The sequence below is a fragment of the Festucalex cinctus genome, chromosome 9, assembly GCF_051991245.1.
Source record: "Festucalex cinctus isolate MCC-2025b chromosome 9, RoL_Fcin_1.0, whole genome shotgun sequence".
NCBI lineage: Eukaryota > Metazoa > Chordata > Actinopteri > Syngnathiformes > Syngnathidae > Festucalex > Festucalex cinctus.
This window is the reverse complement of record NC_135419.1, coordinates 20,781,547-20,801,155: the sequence shown is the minus strand read 5'-3', so window position 1 is coordinate 20,801,155 and position 19,609 is coordinate 20,781,547. Positions and strand designations below refer to the sequence as shown.

General features: G+C 42.7%; 1 protein-coding gene across 3 annotated transcripts in view; it reads left to right on the top strand.

The window, feature by feature from the left end:
- The first annotated feature begins 88 nt into the window (after positions 1-88).
- Positions 89-19,609, top strand: part of LOC144025769 (protocadherin-1-like) — a 148,213-nt gene continuing 128,692 nt past the window's right edge. For 2 of the 3 annotated variants that reach the window (XM_077532090.1, XM_077532092.1), the window contains exons 1-2: positions 89-708; positions 11,157-11,970. In XM_077532090.1, coding sequence (XP_077388216.1) covers positions 11,161-11,970 — 810 coding nt within the window. In that variant the 5' untranslated portion in view covers positions 89-708; positions 11,157-11,160. The remainder of the gene's footprint in view (positions 709-11,156; positions 11,971-19,609) is intronic. The other variant, XM_077532091.1, reaches the window with a different exon arrangement.

Here is a 19,609-nt window from a genome sequence, read left to right as displayed (position 1 = left end):
CCGGACTCCCCCCCCCCCCTCCTCCTCCTCCCGTCCCCGTGGTGGAGAGACACTCACTCGCTCGCTCACTCACTCACAGCATGAGCGAGCGAGTAGTTGCAAGCTTGGCGGTGCTTCAGTTTGTCACAGGCGGGCGCCAGCGCAGCAGCAAGCGAGCAAGCAAGCAGAAAACGAACCCAGCCGGACCAGGAGAGCAACGGACGGCGCCGCGAATAGGACGCAGTGCATCAAAGAGGAGCTTTTTCTTTTATCTTCTTTTTAGCCCACCCCCTCCCTCCCCCCCGCCATTTTTTGGGTAACTTCCCAACATCTTTTCTTTCTTTTTCTTTTCTTGTTTTAACGTCCAGCGTCCACTTCTTCTTACTCCAAAGAATCGGAACATCTCCCTCGCCACCTCCCTAGCATAACCTAGGACGTGATGCGGACAGCCGAACCGAACTAAAACCGAACCGAACCGGCACGATATTCGCAAAAAAAAAGTGGACTTCATTGTGAGAGGAATATTCTTTTGGCTTTCGTTTGGATTTCAAAGTGCTTTTCATTCGTCTCCCGAGTGGATTTTTATCACGTTTTCCTTATTTTTTTTTATTTTTTTATCCAAGCCTCCGTAACCCAGAGTTGGACCCCGACGACAAGCGGAGCCTTGTAAGCCGGGTTGGAGCGCTCCAAACTGGGCTACCGCGCGGCACCGCCTCTCACCCGTTCCAGGTAAGGACATGATGAAGCAGCTTCCACCTGCTCTCTCCTCCGTCACATTTGGCGCTCATGTTTTTTTCCCCTCCGCACCACATTGGCAGACGTTTGAAATGAGTTTCACCAAAGCAAAGCAAAGTGGAGACACTTGTTGTCCAGTTGGCTCATGTGCAGGTGGAATCCAATCGTGTTTGTTTTTTGCCTTCATTGCACTCATAGCAGCATCGATCCATATCGAGCGCAGTCCAGCAGAATCCAATAGAACCTGCCTGACACCAGTGGCGGTGCTGGTTGGGTTCCGCTGGGCTCCATTTTGGGGTCTTGGCCACCATGTCCAAAAACTGTTGAAAGAAAGTCTTTGCGGTAACAAGTTTGTGAGCGACAGGATGTGGTCAGTTTTGACAAGCTTCAGTCGACCGGACCCCCCAGCCGAGGTCCGCACATCCGCTCCCAGTTTCAGTGTGGGTGTGAGCCGAGATAAATGAATCCCAGAAGACAGAGGGTTCTGCTTGGACCCCCTCACTACCCATTAAAAAAAAAAAAAAAAAAAGAGAACCCAAACATTTCTGTGCGTCCTGTCACGAAGAACACGGGTACCAAATTTCATGTCCGTCAGACGCACTGGTGGCGGGTGCTGATGTTGGGAACAATGTTAGAAAATAGAAATCATACAAATTAAAGCAGTCACTCCCTGCTCGTCTATCTCGAGACGTGAAAAGCATCTTCGTTTGTATCGTCGGCAATATTGAGTATGCAATAATTCTGTGCATACTGTCACTATGAACACGCGAGCCCGATTTCGTATCAATTGGAGGTGCCGGTGGCAAGCGCGGATGATTTCAAATTTTCTGAGGGGGGGTGCTAGTGAGGGGAAGTTTTTCACAATGAGGGGGGTTGTTGGGGGCAGGGGGTGGTGGGGTTGGGGCTGTATCTGGCACCCCTTAAGTCTATGTGTTCACTGGGTTGCGTAAAAAAAATAAAAAAATAAAAAAATAAGAGCATATTCGAGCCTCCACAAAATCGCCGCTTCGTAGAAATGAGAAGAATGAAAGCACTCGAGTCGGATTGGAAAGTCAACGCTCGAAACATACGCACAAAACTCTGGGGCGGGGGCTTCACCTGCCCTGGTAAACGTTTATGAGTGGGTTAAAGCCTCGGAGAAGGATGTTAAAAATCATACAAATTAAAGCAGTCACTCCCTGCTCGTCTATCTCGCGACGTGAAACGCGTCTTCGTTTGCATCGGCGGCAATGTTGAGTATGCGTGAATTGCGTGCGTCCTGTCGAGATGAACACGCAAGCCAATTTCGTATCAATTGGAGATGCCTGTGGGAAGCGCGGTTAAGTTCTAATTTTCCGAGGGGGTGCTAGTGAGTTGGTTTTCAAAGCGAGAGGGGCTGGTGTTGGGGGGGGTTAACTGACACCCCTTAAGTCTGTATGTGTACACTAGGATACATCAACATTAAGGGTTTTTTTTTTTTTTTTTAGAGCATATTTGAGCGTCCGCTAACGCCGTTTCATAGAAATGATAAGAATGAAAGCACTCGAGTTGGATTGGAAAGTCAATGCTCGAAACATACGCACAAAATTTGGGGGAGGGGCTGTCTACTGGGCGGAGCTTCACCTCCTCTGGTAAACGTTTATGCGTGTGTTGAAGCCTCCGAGAAGGATGTTAGAAATAATACAAATTAAAGTGCGTTCATCAGGGACCCCCTAAAATGGGAACATTTTCCACCAAATTACATGCAGAAGAGAAAAAAATGGTGCATTTTGGAGTATCCTCGAGCCTCTAAAAACACAGTTTAATAGCAAGAGTAATATTAGAAATGATAAGAATTAAAGCCTTGGATATTCATGCATCAAAACATATGGTTGGGGCTGAAACCGACAACACTGAGTTTGTTGTGTGTTGAAGCTTCCAAAAATGTGATTTAGTTGCAACAATAATGCGTAAAATGATAAATTAAGAAAGAAATAAGAAAATGATGAAGTAAAGCCATTCAATTTATGACTAAGCAGTTTTGTGTGTGTGTGTGTGTGTGTGTGAGTGGGAGGGTGTGGGTGTGGGTGTGGGTGTGTGTGTGTGTATAATAGGAATCCTTAAATGTACATTTCCTCCAGAAAGCATTAGTTAGCAAAATGTTGCCTAATTTTGAGGATAAGAATGAGACGTAGAACTGTTGTTGCAGGGACGAAATATTAGAAATGATTAGAAAGCAACAAAAGTTTACAATTTATTTATTTATTTATTTATTTTCGAGGGTGAGACTGCATCTGGGAAACTTTGCATTTGAACATTTCCAGCAGGATTCACATGTTGGGAAACTTTTTTTTTTTTTTTTTTTGAGTATCTCAGGTGCCTCGTAAAATCACATTGTTATGTGAATGAGATGAAAGAAATCATAAGAATTAAAGTAATTTCAATTTACTGCTGAGATTTTTTTTTACTGTATGTTCTTACTAGGATACATGTTTCTGATTCATTTCAAGCCTCTCAATTAGCAGAAATATTTTTTTTTTTAAATGATAAGAATTAAAGACAATTTGGTCCCTTTTGTTATGCTTTATGATCTGTCCTTGAAAGACACTGTAACTCTCCCATAAGTGTGTTGGGAGTTTCAGTGTGCGTGTGCTTGCGTGTGTGCTCGTGTGTGTGTCAGAGGCGGGGAATCCGGTCGCTCCGGTTCTGCCGGGAGGAGCGAGGATGCGCCTGAATGAAGGAGGGTTTGGCTTTGGGACTATTTTACATGCACAGCGCACGTTTCCCCGTCCTACTCAACTTTGACCTGCTTCCCTACTTCCTGCCGTGGAGGCCGTCAACCCCCTGGCACACAATTGCACGCACGCACACACGTACGTGTCCGTCTGGAGGATATCTCCCCCACCCCCCACCCCCCGACACCTGTCAATGCAACGTGTAGGCTATCTCCCAGACAGATTGTGACTCAAACGCGTCCAGGAAGTAGACACGTCCATTCCATTCATTTTCAATGGCAAATCAATGGCACACATCCCAAATGAATGGACACCTTTTTTGTCTGCATGTCGTCACCCTCTTAAATAATTGCCTACGTCTTTTTTTTTTTTTTTTACCTAAATCATCTCCTTGTGATGCAAAAGGTTCAATGTTTTTGTGTTTACTGAAAAATCTGGAACAAAATTACTTTGGCGATAACTTTAAGAAGGTGTTGATGTACAAGTTTGCCAGGCCCAGTAGTGCTAATTTTGTCTGCCATTTTTGTTAGTTTATATCACAGTTAGTCAACCTCGTCCCGTTTTTATTTAGTCCATTTTTAGTTGACTATAAATTAGGGGGCGGCACGGTAGTCGAGTGGTTAGCACGTCCGCTTCCCAGTTCTGAGGTCTCCGGTTCGAGTCCAGGCTCGGACCTTCCTGGGTGGAGTTTGCATGTTCTCCCCGTGCCCGCGTGGGTCTTCTCCGGGTACTCCGGTCTCCTCCCACATTCCAAAGACATGCATGGCAGGTTAATTGGGCGCTCCGAATTGTCCCTAGGTGTGCTTGTGAGTGTGGATGGTTGTTTGTCTCTGTGTGCCCTGCGATTGGTTGGCAACCAGTCCAGGGTGTCCCCCGCCTACTGCCCAGAGCCAGCTGAGATAGGCGCCAGCAGCCCCCGCGACCCTTGTGAGGAATAAGCGGTCAAGAAAATGGATGGATGGATGGATGGATATAAATTAGGGATGTAATAACGATACCGGCAATATCGTGATATCGGCTTGAAATATCGGTTATCGTCCTCCTTTGACGGCTAATAATCTGTATCAATATCGGCCTTCAAAAATCCATATCGGTCTATCACTCATTTTTTACTCAAAGTGCACTTCGACATGATGCAGTTGCACGAGATTGCTGCTAATACAATCGAGTTGAAAAGCTTTTAGTGGACAAATTGTCTCCAGATGACGGAATATCTTGACACAAATCAATTGAAGAAATCAATTACGCCGCTGCGCTTTGGAAGAGTTTTTTTTTTTTTTTTTCTTCAAAATATTCATTCGTATGAAACATTTCATGTGCAGAACTGGAGCACTTAACAAAGTATTCATGTTGCACACGTAAGTGTGTTTGCGTGCATGCAAACACCTGCCACCAATGTTTATTGTTTTGTTTTGTTTTTTGTTCATGATGCGTTCAAGAGCTGCGCTGAGAGTGGGAATTATTTTTATTTTTTTTGTCAACCCCACAAATGTGAGTCGTCTTCTTTTTGGTTTTGATTTAAACCCCAAAAAGTCACATGACTTTGAATTGATTTTGACTTCAGTTTAAAAAAAATGCATTTTATTGTTTTCTTTATTATTATCTGACATAAAAGGACATTACGCTGCCTGCTGTCGACTGCTACATGTCAATAGACCGTGTTGGTGTGGGGGTGCGTGTGTGTGTGTGCGCGTATGTTAATCTGCATGAAACAATAGCATGTGAATGGCGTTATTAGCGTAATCCCCTTTTGTCGTGCGCCCTGGCTGGACCACACGCACGCACGCACGCACCCACACATCAACATGGTGAAAACATGAAAGCACTTTTTGTGCAGGGGTGTTCTTGTTTGTGTGTGTGAACTGGAGGCGCTTGACTGTCAGGTTTCTCACACGCACGTACTTGCACACACGCACACACCAACTGTAGTGTCCCGAACCGGTTTGGAAAGCCTGTTGAAGAATCAGAGTGATGATTAGGGAAACGTTTAAAATTCAAAGTAAAAGTTGTTTGGCAATTTAAAGGGACAGAACACTTTAACTCATTCACTCCCCATTTTACTGGATTTGAACTGATTTTGCAAGGCCCACAGAATATTGTGTTCTGTTGCTATAAAAACATGTAATCAACCAAAAGAAAGATTAAAGTCTCTTCTTTCATCAGGAAAAGAAAAGTACATTTCTATCTGTTTCCGTTTTGCAGCAATTAGCATTAGAATATAGCTAAGTTTCATCATTATTGACAAATCTGCTTAGAACTGTGGGGAAATCAGCTCATTTTAACATGGCCCTGCTCTTATACTCTGCTGCCACCTGCTGGCCGTTGTTGTAATTACTACCATTGCTTCACCAGTTCTTTGCAGTTTTGAGGCTGCATCAAAGCCTTCTATATGCTCTCGCACAGTGGTGTCCAAACTATGGCCCGGGGGCCATTTGTGGCCTGCCAACCATTTTTCAGTGGCCAGCGTAATATGATAAAAAAAAAAACTCTATTTGTACAGTTGGTAGAGACTACCACTACTACTATTTAATTAATTTTCGATTTTCTCTAAAAAGATACAGTTGAACTATATACAAGAAAAATGGGAACGTTTATCTTCCTAACACTGAAGTGAATAATTGGGAATACATTTTTAGAAGCAAAAATTGTTTTTTCCGAATTGTGACCCTATTACATCGATTAATTATGAACTGGTTTAAAAATAGTCAGATTACTGCAGATTGCTCTTGTTTTTGTTCTGTCTATAAAGATGGAATTTGGCTGCTGTTTAATACAGGAGTGACTAATGGGGTAAAAGGCCAGGCCACCCTAAAATTTTGATTTAAAAAAAACTTAATTGTTTACCTCACCTAATTTTACAGTATATGTTTTCAAAGTAACTAATATATAAACAGACAATTGCTTGACTGATTATAGCGCAATTTAATGAACTAAAGTTGAGAACTTTTTTTAAGAGGCCCTTGCTTCCTTCGATTTTTCTGGATGTGGCCCTCAGAGAAAAAAGTTTGGACATATCTGCTCTAGCATTAAAAAAAAAAAAAAAAACACTTAAGAGGGGACACTTAAGACATTTAAATTAACATATTTATACATTTTTGGGAGCAAATGAGTGAATTGACACATGCAGATTGTCATGATGTCGGACGATTAAAAATACTTTTTTTTTAATTAAAAGTTTGATTGGACACACATTTATCATGGTTTTGTATGTTTGTAATAATTTTTTTGGTATGAAAACCCTAAAAAAAACAATTTAAAAAGTAGCAGTTTTCTTTGCCATTGAGTGTTTGTGACCCCCAAACCCACCAAAGACTACTAGGACCAAAACAAAAGTGCATTTTTAGCCAATCCTAGAGATAATTAGTGTGAGTAGAAAAATAAATGTCAATGTTGACAGGAAAAGATTGATAGTCGCATTTCATATAGGGGCAGGGCACGTTTCAAGTATTTTTAATTTTTTTTATGAGCTGTGGTTAAAAAATGTAAACAAACTGGACTTAAAATTTTGCTTTTGGAAAAGGCCCCCGAAAAAAACAACAAAGTATCGCACTATGGACAAACAAAACATTTCAAAACACAAAACATTTGAGAACGTAAACATTATTATTAAAACAAAAAAGAAATTGAAGGTGCAATTATTTGAAATTACAAACATTTCCATCTGCAAACATTTTGAGTATGTATTTATTTGTATGAGTATGTATTTTTAACCACATTGGTTCGTGGATGGAGTGGAGTTCATAGTTCAATACCTTTGCTCCGAATCGAGGCGTCACTTGACCTGCAATGCTTTTTGATGACGTCATCAAACTACGCTAGGTTGTTGCTGTTGCCGACACACACGCGCGCACGCACGCACACTTAACGGTGGGTGGTAACAGCTGCTTTGTCATGCACGCACACACGCTGTAGTGTGTCTTTTGTGCATGGCAGACACACACTTAGCAGGAGAGCGCACTTAGCGTCTTGACTCCTTACACATGGAAATGTTGACACCCGCATAGCGGCAGATGGACTTTTACACAACACCGCGTGTCGCTTTTGTTTTGTGTTGTGAACATGACAACAAAGTAGTGTTGTCACAAAACCAAAATGGTGACTAAAGTACGGTAATAACATAGCAAAAACTTCAAACTGAATGTCAAGTAAAGAAGTCAAACATTACAGTCAGAAAATCCTTTTGAAGCTAGCTTTTGGGAAACATTTCAAAATGCAAACATTTGGAAAAACTTTTTTTTTTTTAATTTAAAACAAGCATTAAAACTAGCGTTGACTCAATTTTTGTGTTGTGTAACTTTGTGACACCCGCGCATGCTGAGAGACATTTGTGTGACTTTTGTCTTTTGGGGTCGTGAGAAGTTTGTTTTGGCTGTCGAGAGATTTCACAAAATTCCTGCTGTGGCGTTCACATGCTCCCGGCTGACATGCTAATGCTAGTATGCGTGTTTATGTGCGTGTGTTCACATGTACTCTGTACGTGTGTGTGGGGGGGGGTATGTGCGTGTCGTTCACGTTCCCATGCTGTAGTTTCTTCAGGATGCATCAAAACAAAAAATAAAATAAAGCTTGAGAAAGACTGTTACCTCGTTGCTAATAGTAGCATTGCTTACTTCACATGGCTAAATAAGATCAAATACTTTTTATTTGTCCCACAATTGAGAAATTCCACTTTTATATACTGGAAACAAAGTTGTCAGCAGCAGGAATAGTCAGCAAAGTTGTAGGTAAAAAAAGTATGTGTATATCAACAAATACTTATATGTAAACTGTATAAAATCATTTGGCTGGCAACCAGTTCAGGATGTCCCCCGCCTACTGCCCAGAGCCGGATGAGATAGGCTCCAGCACCCCCCGCGACCCTTGTGAGGAGTAAGCAGTCAAGAAAATGAATGAATGAATGAATGCAAGTATAAAATCAATCAGAAAAGTATGTTACGCGTATGACGTTGGCAGACAAAAAGGAGCAGGAATAGTTAGCCACAAATCCCGACTAGAAATATTCCAAACAATGGAATATCGGCTGTAGGTTCGACAACCATCACTTGCATAAAAATGGACCAAGCGGGCAAAAAAACAGCAGGGATAGTCAATAGTGTTGTTTGCGACGACAAAACGTGAAAGAATAACTGTGTAACTGCTGACATCCCATAATAATCGTAATAACACAGCAGATGACATGGTGACACACGATAGTGATTGCAGCGTTTCCACGGTGACGAGAGAGCGCAAAATGCCTTGGCCATCACTCGACTATTTGGCGGCTCTCGGAGAAGTGCACACACATTCACAGCCAAATGGAAGTGCGCTTGCGTGTGTGTGTGCGTGCGTCACGGTGGGGAGTCAGCATGCGTGTCCACCAGCAACAGGCTGAACATTTGCTGCTCTTTTACAGACTTGAAATCTAAGAAAGAGCACACTTGGCACTCCCAATAACCTGACTTGTAGAGATCACGCATACACGTGGTCCATGTATGTTACGTGTTCACAAACAAAAACACAACAGTACGCGAACAGACGCTAACAAGAAGTTGAGTTCTTCTGTGGTTGAATGTGGAAGTTTACAGTGCAAAATACACTGGAGCTATCTCGTGCCAAGTCCCTAACTGACTGACATACTGTAACTAGTACATACCTACTGTACCTAACAAACTACCTTGAACCTAACTAGAACCAACCAACTGACCTACCTACCAAGGAAATACCCACTACCTACTGACTGACATACCTAGTAGCCTACATAACCAACCTATTTATTAGGGGTGTTAAAAAAAAACAATTCGGCAATATATCGCGATACTACAGCACGCAATTCTCGAATCGATTTAATAGGCAGCCGAATCGCTTTTTTAACATCCATTTTTGATGGAAAAATATTCAACAAAACGTCTAACTTTCACACTTTAAGCACGGAAGAATGTTATATTAATGGAACATTAAGCCTGACTATTTTATTTCAATTCCTGTTTGTTAAATACAGTGGCTCACAGGTATAACTGAAGTTTCAGATCAATAAATAATACAATTTCATACAAATCTTACAGGGTACATGTACAAGTTTACTGAAACGTATTTTCTAAATTGAGTTAAAAAAAAAAAATCGCAACAATCGACTTGTAAATTCATATCGGGATTAATCGGTATTGAATCGAATCGTGACCTATGCATCGTGATACGGATCGAATCGTCAGGTACGAGGCAATTCACACCCCTACTATTTACTCACCTATCCAGTATCTAGTACCTACTGACACACATACCTCGTCCCACTGTACCTATCTACCTACCTGCCTATCTTTCTTGGAACTGCCTAGTAACTACTGGTTGAGATACCTAGTACAGACCTCATACCAATCGAGTAACTGACTGACCTAACTGCTTACGTACCAAGGAACTACGAAGTACCTACTTACTGACTGACATTCCATGTAACCAAACCTACATACCCAACCTATGTACTTACTAGGGGTGTTCAAAAAAATCGATTCGGCAATATATCGTGATATTACAGGACGCAATTCTCGAATCGATTCAATAGGTGGCAGAATCGATTTTTAAATATCCATTTTTGATGGGAAAATATTCAACAAAACGTCTTACTTATGGTTAGAGTTCACACCTTAAGCATAGAAAAATGTTATAGTAATGGGACATTAAGCCTTAATATTTTATTTCAATGCTGTTCAAACATCCATCCATCCATTTTCTTGACCGCTTATTCCTCACAAGGGTCGCGGGGGGTGCTGGCACCTATCTCAGCTGGCTCTGGGCAGTAGGCGGGGGACACCCTGGACTGGTTGCCAGCCAATCGCAGGGCACACAGAGACGAACAACCATCCACACTCACAAGCACACCTAGGGACAATTCTGAGTGCCCAATTAACCTGCCATGCATGTCTTTGGAATGTGGGAGGAGACCGGAGTACCCGGAGAAGACCCACGCGGGCACGGGGAGAACATGCAAACTCCACCCAGGAAGGCCGGAGCCTGGACTCGAACCGGAGTCCTCAGAACTGGGAGGTGGACGTGCTAACCACTCGACCACCGTGCCGCCCCTGTTCAAACATGAAACTGTCTATTAAATACAGTGGCTCACAGTTATAAGGCTGACGTTTCAGATAAATAATAAATTTTCATACAAATTTAGCAGTGTACAAGATTACTGATTAGTATTTTCTAAATTTGAGTAAAAAAAAAAAATCGCAACAATCGGCGTATGAATCCGTATCGGGATTAATCGCTATTGAATCGAATCGTGACCTATGAATCGTGATACGAATCGAATCGTCAGGTACTAGGCAATTCACACCCCTAGTACTTACCTATCCGGGGTTTCCCCCAGTGCTTTATAGACCTGGCAGCCGGACCAACCAACCAACCAACCAACCAACCAACCACCAATCACAGAATATTAATCGCCACATGCTGCCGTAAACGAATGATAAATATTTTCCCGTGCCAAATATTCGGTCCCAGTCCGTCCCTAATCAACAAGCTTTGCAGCTTTTCTGGGGAGGAAACCGCACCTCGTACCTACTGACACACGTAATGTACCTAGTTTATACCTAGTCCCTACATATCTATCTACCTACCTGCCTTGGAACTACCTAGTACCGACTGATTGACATATGTAAATGTCTGTAATGTGACAATAAATTGACATTTTCATATCATTGTTGTATTGATTGTGGTAGTTACGTATAACGATGAGGGTCTCGGGTCTAAAAGCGTCCTCCCCTTGTTGTCTTCCAGAGTGATGGCGGCATCGAGGTGGTGCTTCCTGCTCTGCCTGACGGCAACTTTGCTGTCGTGGTGCGACGCCACCCCCTCTGACATCCTCTACCGGGCCCCTGAGGAGCAGCCGCCCAACACCCTGGTGGCCAGCCTGGCGGCGGACCGTGGGCTGCCAGACAGCGGGCACCTGTACAAGTTGGAGGTGGGCTCGCCCTACCTCCGCGTGGACGGCAAGACGGGCGACATCTACACCACCGAGATCCCCATCGACCGTGAGACCCTCAGGGACTGTCGCAACCTCTTTGAGGACGACAAGTGCTACCTGGAGTTCGAGGTGTCGATCACGGACATGGTGAAAGGCATCGGATCGGGACCTCGCCTCATCGAGGGCCGCATCGAAGTTCTGGACATCAACGACAACACGCCCCAGTTCTCCTCGCCCATCCTCACCTTGGCTATTCCGGAGAACACCCACGTGGGCGCCCTGTTCTCCATCCCCATGGCCACCGATCGCGACGCCGGAAACAACGGCGTGGCTGACTACTTCCTGAGCCCGGGAACCGACGGAGAGCAGCTCTTCGGACTGCAGGTAGCGGTGGACGCAGATGAGAAGCTGCCGCAGCTGATGGTCTTGGGGAACCTGGACCGCGAGAAGAAGGACTCGTACGACCTCAGCGTCCGTGTGACGGATGGCGGGAAGCCGTCCAGGAGTAGCAGCGCCCTGCTCAGGGTTGTCGTCACCGACCAGAACGACAACGTGCCAAAGTTTGAGAGGAGTCAATACGAGGCTGAGTTGGCGGAGAACAGCCCACTGGGACACTCCGTGCTACAGGTCAGTAGAACCTACTAAGTCCAGATTAGTAGGCCCAAAAAGTCGTGTACCGTGAGATTCTTCCCATGTCTTTTGTCTCTATCCAAGTCCTGCTTAATTTTGTCACAGTCTCACTGTGCTGTGAGGGGCCGTAGGAGGACAGGACTGCTAAGTCCCCAAAGGCCGAAAGCTGCACTACGGTCCAGCTTGCGGTTTAGCACGGATGCAGTCTGTTCCCTCCTGGCACCGCATGTTCTGATGGGTCCCTCATGTTTCTCACGCTCTTCTAAAACTCAACCACGGGTGAAACATGGACGCCGGGAAGCTGTGGAGGATGATGGTGGCCCAGAAAGAACCTAATCCAGCTCCCTGCCGATTCCGCCTCCAGAGTCAGCTTCACATACTGCTGCTCCAAAAATGTTTGGTTATACATGGGAACCTCGGTTTTGGAATGACCCAGTTTGTTAACAATTCGTTTTATGAAACGTGTTTTGCTGTGACACCCTATCTTCGGTTTACAAACGTAACGTGTTGTGAGTAAGACACGTGACGCAGCTCATTTGCTTCGGTATCTCTGAGAAACAACGTGAAAAGCTGAATTATAAGCTGACAGAACTAACCTAGGACACTATAAATATCCTATAATTTATAAGGTCTCCGTTTTTACCTAAGCTTGAGGCCCGGAAGAACAACATAATTGTTGTGAGACTGTTACACACGTGACAGGAGAGAATGGAATGAATGGGCAGGAGGATATCTTGGTAGTTTTGAGTACTTGAGTTTTGGTAGCTGAATAAATACTAAAACATCAAAAGTTTGACTGGCAGTGTGAAGGGGGCTGTAGATTCTGCAAAATTGCTTCCTTTTACACCTTTAAACATACTTTTCTTTTCTGCCAAATTTCTGTACACCTCCCACTAGTTGTACTGAGGAAAGTCTCGACTACATTGCACATTTTGATGAATCCTATGTGGGGAATTGGTGGCGAGCGGTCCCCGCTTTACAAGTTGGACTTTTGCCACTCGTCTTAGCAGGCTTATCTTTCATGCTGTCACAGAATTGCGACAGCCAGGATTTGCCAAGGTGATAAATTCCATGTGAGTCGGCCTTGTTAGCATGTGACGTAACGTGTTTGCCGCTATGTCAACCGAACAGCAGTCACACATTAACCGCGGATTGTGGGAAGCGCTTTTTGACTTGTGTCTGGCTGACTCGGTGACAAACGCGCCTCCTCGCTTCCCCCGCTGCGACCAGTCATCAGTCAGTCAGGAGATTCTCCATGCGGCTTTTTTGCTATTATAGCCGGGCACGCTTTTCACTTAACGCCTTTGAGGAGGGACAAAAGCTTCCTGTTGCTTTCAACCTGTGACGACGCTTTCTGTTTAATGCCTCAAAATCATTCCATCCATTGTTAGACTGATCTTAAATATCAAGTTAATTAACTCATTCACTCGCCGCCATTTTCACTGAAGCAATCCCCTTCACTCCCGGCTGTTTTACTGGATTTTGACTGATTTTGCAAGGACCACAAAATATTGTGTTCTATTGCTATAAAAATATGGAACGAACTAAAAGAAAGATTAAAGTCTCTTCTTTTTTCAGGAAAAAAACAGTATATTTCTATCCGTTTCCGTTTTGCACCAATTAGCATTAGAATATAGCTAAGTTTAATCATTATTCACAAATCTGCTTAGAATTGTGGGCAAACAGCATTCATCATGGTCCTGGTTGATTTCTTATACTCTGCTGCCACCTGCTGGCCTGTTTTTCATTACTACCATTTTTTCTCACATTCTCTGTAGTTGAGAAGCTGCATCAAAGCCTTCTTTATGCTCTAGCATTAAAAAAAAAAAAAAAAAACATTAAAAAAACGTATAAATACGTCTTTGGGATACTTGATCCATTTAAAATAGAATGTATTTATATGTTTTTGGGAGCAAATGAGTTAATAATGCCCCAAATATGATTTGCGTCAAAAGTAACTTTTCTAGCAATCTTCATCCCAAAAATGTGATTTTTGGAACAATGTGACACCAGATGTTTTCATTATATGTGTTCCACTGGCATGATGAAATGAATGTGAATTTCCTGAAAAGTAATTTGTCAGACTATTTGTCATTCTTTGGAAATGACGTGACACGAGCCGAAGGTCAACTTTCTCCTCTAGAGTTTTCATCTTGACCTGCAGTTTGCTGATGATGGACATGAATAGATGAGTAGGATTATTAGTTATCGGTGTGTCTTTTAATCTAAAACATACTGTGACTTTTTGGGCCTTTCAACAAATGTAAGAACCTTGAAAAGGAATCCAATGGGCTGACATTTTCTGATCCTTAGTTGTCCTTTTCAACTGCATATCTTGTGGAATTCGTTTGAAATACGGGAGGATGTTTTTAGATCAGGTTGGCTGCATCTTTTCTTTGACAATCAATACAAGACGGACGACTCGCAATGTGTAAATCCCGGCAACAGGACGTTGAATGGCGTACGTGAAAAGTCAAGTCGCCTTATTAGTGCTGAAGCAAAGACAATCGACTTGGAAAAAAAAAGAAATGCGAGCTAAAGCGCCAGAGCGGGTCAGCGCTGGTTAATTGTTAACGCGGAAGACAAACGGCGCTTCTGTCGGCCGTTTGCTCGTCCGCTCGATAGGCAATCCTGCCCCGAGCCGTCCATAATTTACGGGCCGCTCGGAGAAGCGCAGCACTCCGTAAAGCTTTCCCGCCCGGAAAGCAAATCAATGGGCGGGAGAAATGATCTTGGGGGCTTTTCTTCAGCGCTAACCGCTAGCAACTGGAATCAGCAACTTCCGCCTGTCGGCTGTCACCCGGCGAGCGAGCGGCAAAGAAGATTTTGATTAGGAGGTCGGATGAACTCCCCAGTCTGCTCTGGCAAATCCCTCGAGGATTCTGCGGAGGGAAGCAACCTTTCGCGCCCTGACGTTGCTCTAAAAAGAGATCACGGCTGCTGAATTCATCTTTTTATATTAAGACGAAATAGAAAAGAGAAGACACGCAAATGTCTTCCCGTTTGAGCTCCAAAGGCAAAGTTGAAGGGAACTCGTGTACTGATAAGGACCTTTGGACATTCAAACAAGCCTGTTTGGATGAAACTTTCTTTGTTTGAGAAGCCGTACGAAGGGGGCGGATTAGCAGTTAGGGTTAAGGTTAGTGGTTAATGGTTTACGGCAGTGGTGTCAAAGTCCGGTCATCAAGGGCCTGAGTCCTGCATGTTTTTGAGGTTTCTCGCGTGCAACACAGCTGATTCATATTTAAACTCAACAGCAAGCTATGCAGGACCCTGATAATTATCCTGATTGAATCAGGTGTGTTGGTGAAACCTCGTTAGAGAAACCTCGAAAACATGCAAGACTCGGGCCCTCGAGGACCGGATCTTGACACATGTGGTTTAACAGAGTAAGATCAGGAAGGTTCAGAGGTTAAGCTTTAGGGGTAGGGGTTCGGGTTAGTTAGCTAATGACTTGGATGTAGGGTTGGGGTTAGGTTTCATGAGTCAGCCTCAGTGGTTTGGTGAAGGTCAAGACAATATGTATCCATTCGTTCACTCCCCAAATATGATTTGTGATGCCATCATTTGGCTACATACCGTTTGTTCCAACATATCCTTTTGCGAGCAATCCTATTTGAGGATGGAAGACATAAAAATGAAGAAAAGGGACACTCTGTTGCCAACATATGAGAGTGTCACTTGCCAAGGTGAATTTCTGAGCATGTCTCTGTAAAAAGAGTCAAAGTCACATTGCTTTCCAGTAAATATTCACTGAGTTATGTTTTTGGTTTGTGTGAAATTCACATTTTATTGCTTTTGTTCTTCCACAAGCGTACTTTAGAGTGCTACTGATGCGTGGTTCAGATTGTGCATCTGGAAATCTGGAAAGAAAAATCTAATTTTATTTTCCCAATTACGAAGTGTTACGTGGGTGCACATTTGGTGGGTCAGTAACTCCAACACGGTTAAGAGCCACTGTATTAGAGGTCAAGGTCAGTATGTTTAGTTTTAGGTGTTAGGAGTTAGTAGTTAGGGGCGAAGGTTAGTGCATGCTCGTTAGGGTTTAGTGGATGGGCTTTGGGTTGTGGTTACAACAAAAAAAAAATGTTTAGATTAGGGCTGCGCAATTAATCGAAATTCAATTACGATTTCGATTATTACCCTCTACGATTACAAAATAGGCATAATCGTACAAAAACGATTAACAATAGTAGAGCTGAAACGACATTTCTGCCTTGGATAGCCACTGAGATAGTCGTAATCAAGCTAACGGCAGTATGCATGACAGTACACGGGGCTGTGAGAAACCAAATTTCAAAATAAAACTTCCTTGACCAAGTAGTATATGTAGATCAATGCACTGAAGCACTTTTATTTTGAAATTGTTACCGGAAGCGTCTCAACGGGGCTTACCGCGAGCTAACCGCAGTGTTCGCCGTCATGTGTAACCTTAAACCGGACGCGAGTTTGTTCGCCTTTTCATCCGCGTTGAGTTGATTAATGATGAACGAATCAAGTCATTTGAATGGCTCTTCAATGTGAACGATGGGAATCGAGTCTTTATTGACACGTTCAACGACAACGACAAGCCGCCCCCCGCCACCCCTTTCCCACTATAGTGCGCCGAGCATTCGCTTTCGGAGGGAGCGTCGTCTTAGCACATTACCGTCAATCAAACAATTAACTTGTAAGTGGCTTGTTAAAGTCTGAAACACGAAAAAAAAAAAAAAACACTGCTCGCTGCGCGTGTCATGCATGGCAGAAGTGAAGAACACAACAACTACGGTGACAGGATCGGCCTGCAAAAAACAGCAACACCAGTGCGGTGAGCCGGGGAGAGGAAAAGTTCGACACCAAGTAGAAGTGAGTAACTACAGAGTAGATTTGATAAATGACAGCTAGACAGTCAAAACACGCTCGCTGGTGCAGTGTACATACCAATGTATGTGTGTTGTACATACACATTTATATCTTCCTGTGTTCTATAAAATTATGAAACCTTACTGAATGTTATTTTTTTAAGACTATTCCAAATGTCAAAATGAAACAATGAACGGCACAACCTGTCAAGCATCACTAGTCCTCCAGAAGTGTACCGTAGATTGTGGTGTGAAAGTGGACAGGGAGATTTTTCATGACTCACCCAAAGCTAAAGGGATGACCTGCTGCTTAGTGGTTTAAAAGCATGGTACTAAATAAATAGTCGAAAAGAAGTTTGAAGTTGAGTTTTTAGTGATATTTTTTATCAATTAGTTACACAAACATGATCCATAAACCATGCAAAACTTTATTGTTGATGAAAATACACCTCGAGTCTGATGTACAGTGTTCCCTCGTTTTCCACTGGGGTTAGGTTCCAAAAAATACCCCAAATTCGTGAAGCTGTTAGCTTTATGTTTTAAATTTATTATACGTGTTTTAAGGCTCTAAAACCCCGCACCACACAGATTATACACTTTTCTCGAGGCATTTACATTTTCTCAAATTCTCTCTTGTTTAAACATTCTCAATGTTCAAACTTTCATAAATGTTATAAAATGGGTATATTACTGTGTAAAAAAAAAAAAAAAAAATCTTAAAAACAGCAAAGCCATGAAAAGTGAACCGCGTTATAGCGAGGGAACACTTTTTTTTTTTTCAAAACATGTCCTCTTTGATGCTGACAGCATGACCAATTTGCCGTTCCTACTGATCACTTATTAACAAACCAGGGTTACTCAAATGTGCTATTTATTTAGCTGACAAAAATTGCTATTGTGGGTCTGATGTCACTTTAGTTCCATTGAATAAAATCTATGGGAAGAGATTTGTCTAAAATCTCACTGTTTCAGAGGAAAATATTTTGCTGACAAGCTTGTTGTTTAGCTATCCAAAAATGAAAATCAGTTGGTTGTTAATTACATGCAAATGTGTTTTTTGTCTTCTTTTTGACTGACCTATACGACTATATGACTATATGATGTTTTGTTGACATTCCCTTTAGCACAGCACCATCTAATGGATGCATAACGTAATCCCAGCCTCTACTGTAGCGCCTTACATATGGAAAAATTTGTAAAATATGTCATTCATTGAAGGTGCGCCTTATAATGCGGTGCGCCTTATAGTGCGGTGCGCCTTATATATGGAAACAGTTTGAAAGTATGTCATACATTGAAGGTGCGCCTTATAATGAGGTGCACCTTATAGTGCGGAAAATGCGGTACCCGATTATTCGCGAGAATTTTCAGCAGGATATCCGAATACCAAAATATTTGATAGCTGCAACCCTAATAATATTAATTTTGAGTTGTTTTGAGGCACGCCCACACAAGTTATTTCACCAACCACTCCTGTCAAAACTAGATTGCACCCCACAAGTCATATTGCACATGCGGCACCCCAACTTCAAATTTTTGCTAACATGAATAATAATTTATTCTAAAGTCTGTTTGGTTCAAAATGAGCTTACATATATATATATACAGTGATACCTCAGCTCACGAACATAATTGGTTCCCAGAAAGGGTTTGTAAGGCGAAAAGTTTGTCTTCCGAACATTTATTTCCCATAAGAAACCATTAAAATGAGAATAATCCGTTCCCAGGTCCCCATAAAACATAATTTTCTACTAAATAAGCCTTAAAACTACACAAAAATATACCTTATTTTATGTATAATAAATGTGCTATTGTATTGTAATTAAAGAAATAAACTGTACTGTATAATAGTCGTTTTATTTACCTTTGCGATGGTAGTTCTTAAGGATGGTAGCAATGGTAGACTTACTTCATTCGCGAGCGTTTCACCGCGTAGAGTGTTTATGGAACGGTTGCCGCTCATTCGCACTTTCATGCTCACCGGAGCGGAGGAGGTGTGTCCCTTGGTGAACAAGGAAGTGGAGCACTTTAGCGAGTCAACAAAAAGTGAGCACCGCCAACTACTTTCACCTCTTTCCTGGGACTAAACTGCCGTGGCACTATTTTCTCCTATTTTGAGGTATGTGACAGCACTTTCGCTTTTTTTAGTGGCGCGAACTCCATTGACTACAATGCAAACGCGCCGCCGTCCCTCGCTTTTGGTGAGAACATAGCATTAGGCTTAACACTAGCCTGTGGTGGGGTCTTTTTCGGTCCCATAATAGCAAAAGTACACTCAATATGGTCCAAAATGTCTATCAAACACAAACCGCGCCCGCATTAAAAGAAAGGGGGTGACGAACTGGGACGCCGTGAGCGTGCGTCAGCTTCTCGTGGCCGCCACCGTGGTGCTGTTCGACAGCGTGGTTTGGTTCGTCCGCCGAAAAGTAGTTCGTCAGCAGAGACTATATCCTCGCGAATTTAATGTTCGTGAGCCGAAAAGTTCGTGAGCTTCAGCGTTCGTCAGCCGAGGTATCACTGTATATATATATATATATATATATATATATATATATATATATATATATATATATATATATATATATATATATTAGGGCTGCACGATATTGGAAAAACATGCGATATGCGATATACTTGCTGAACATAGAGATATCGATATTATTGCGATATTTAACATGTACCTAAAGAAATTACATTTTTATAACCTAAGGAAACAAAAACATTTTTCATGTGGCAAAATAAGCAACCTTAATGTAATCTTAGTTAATTAATTGTAATTATGTCTTGATAATTTT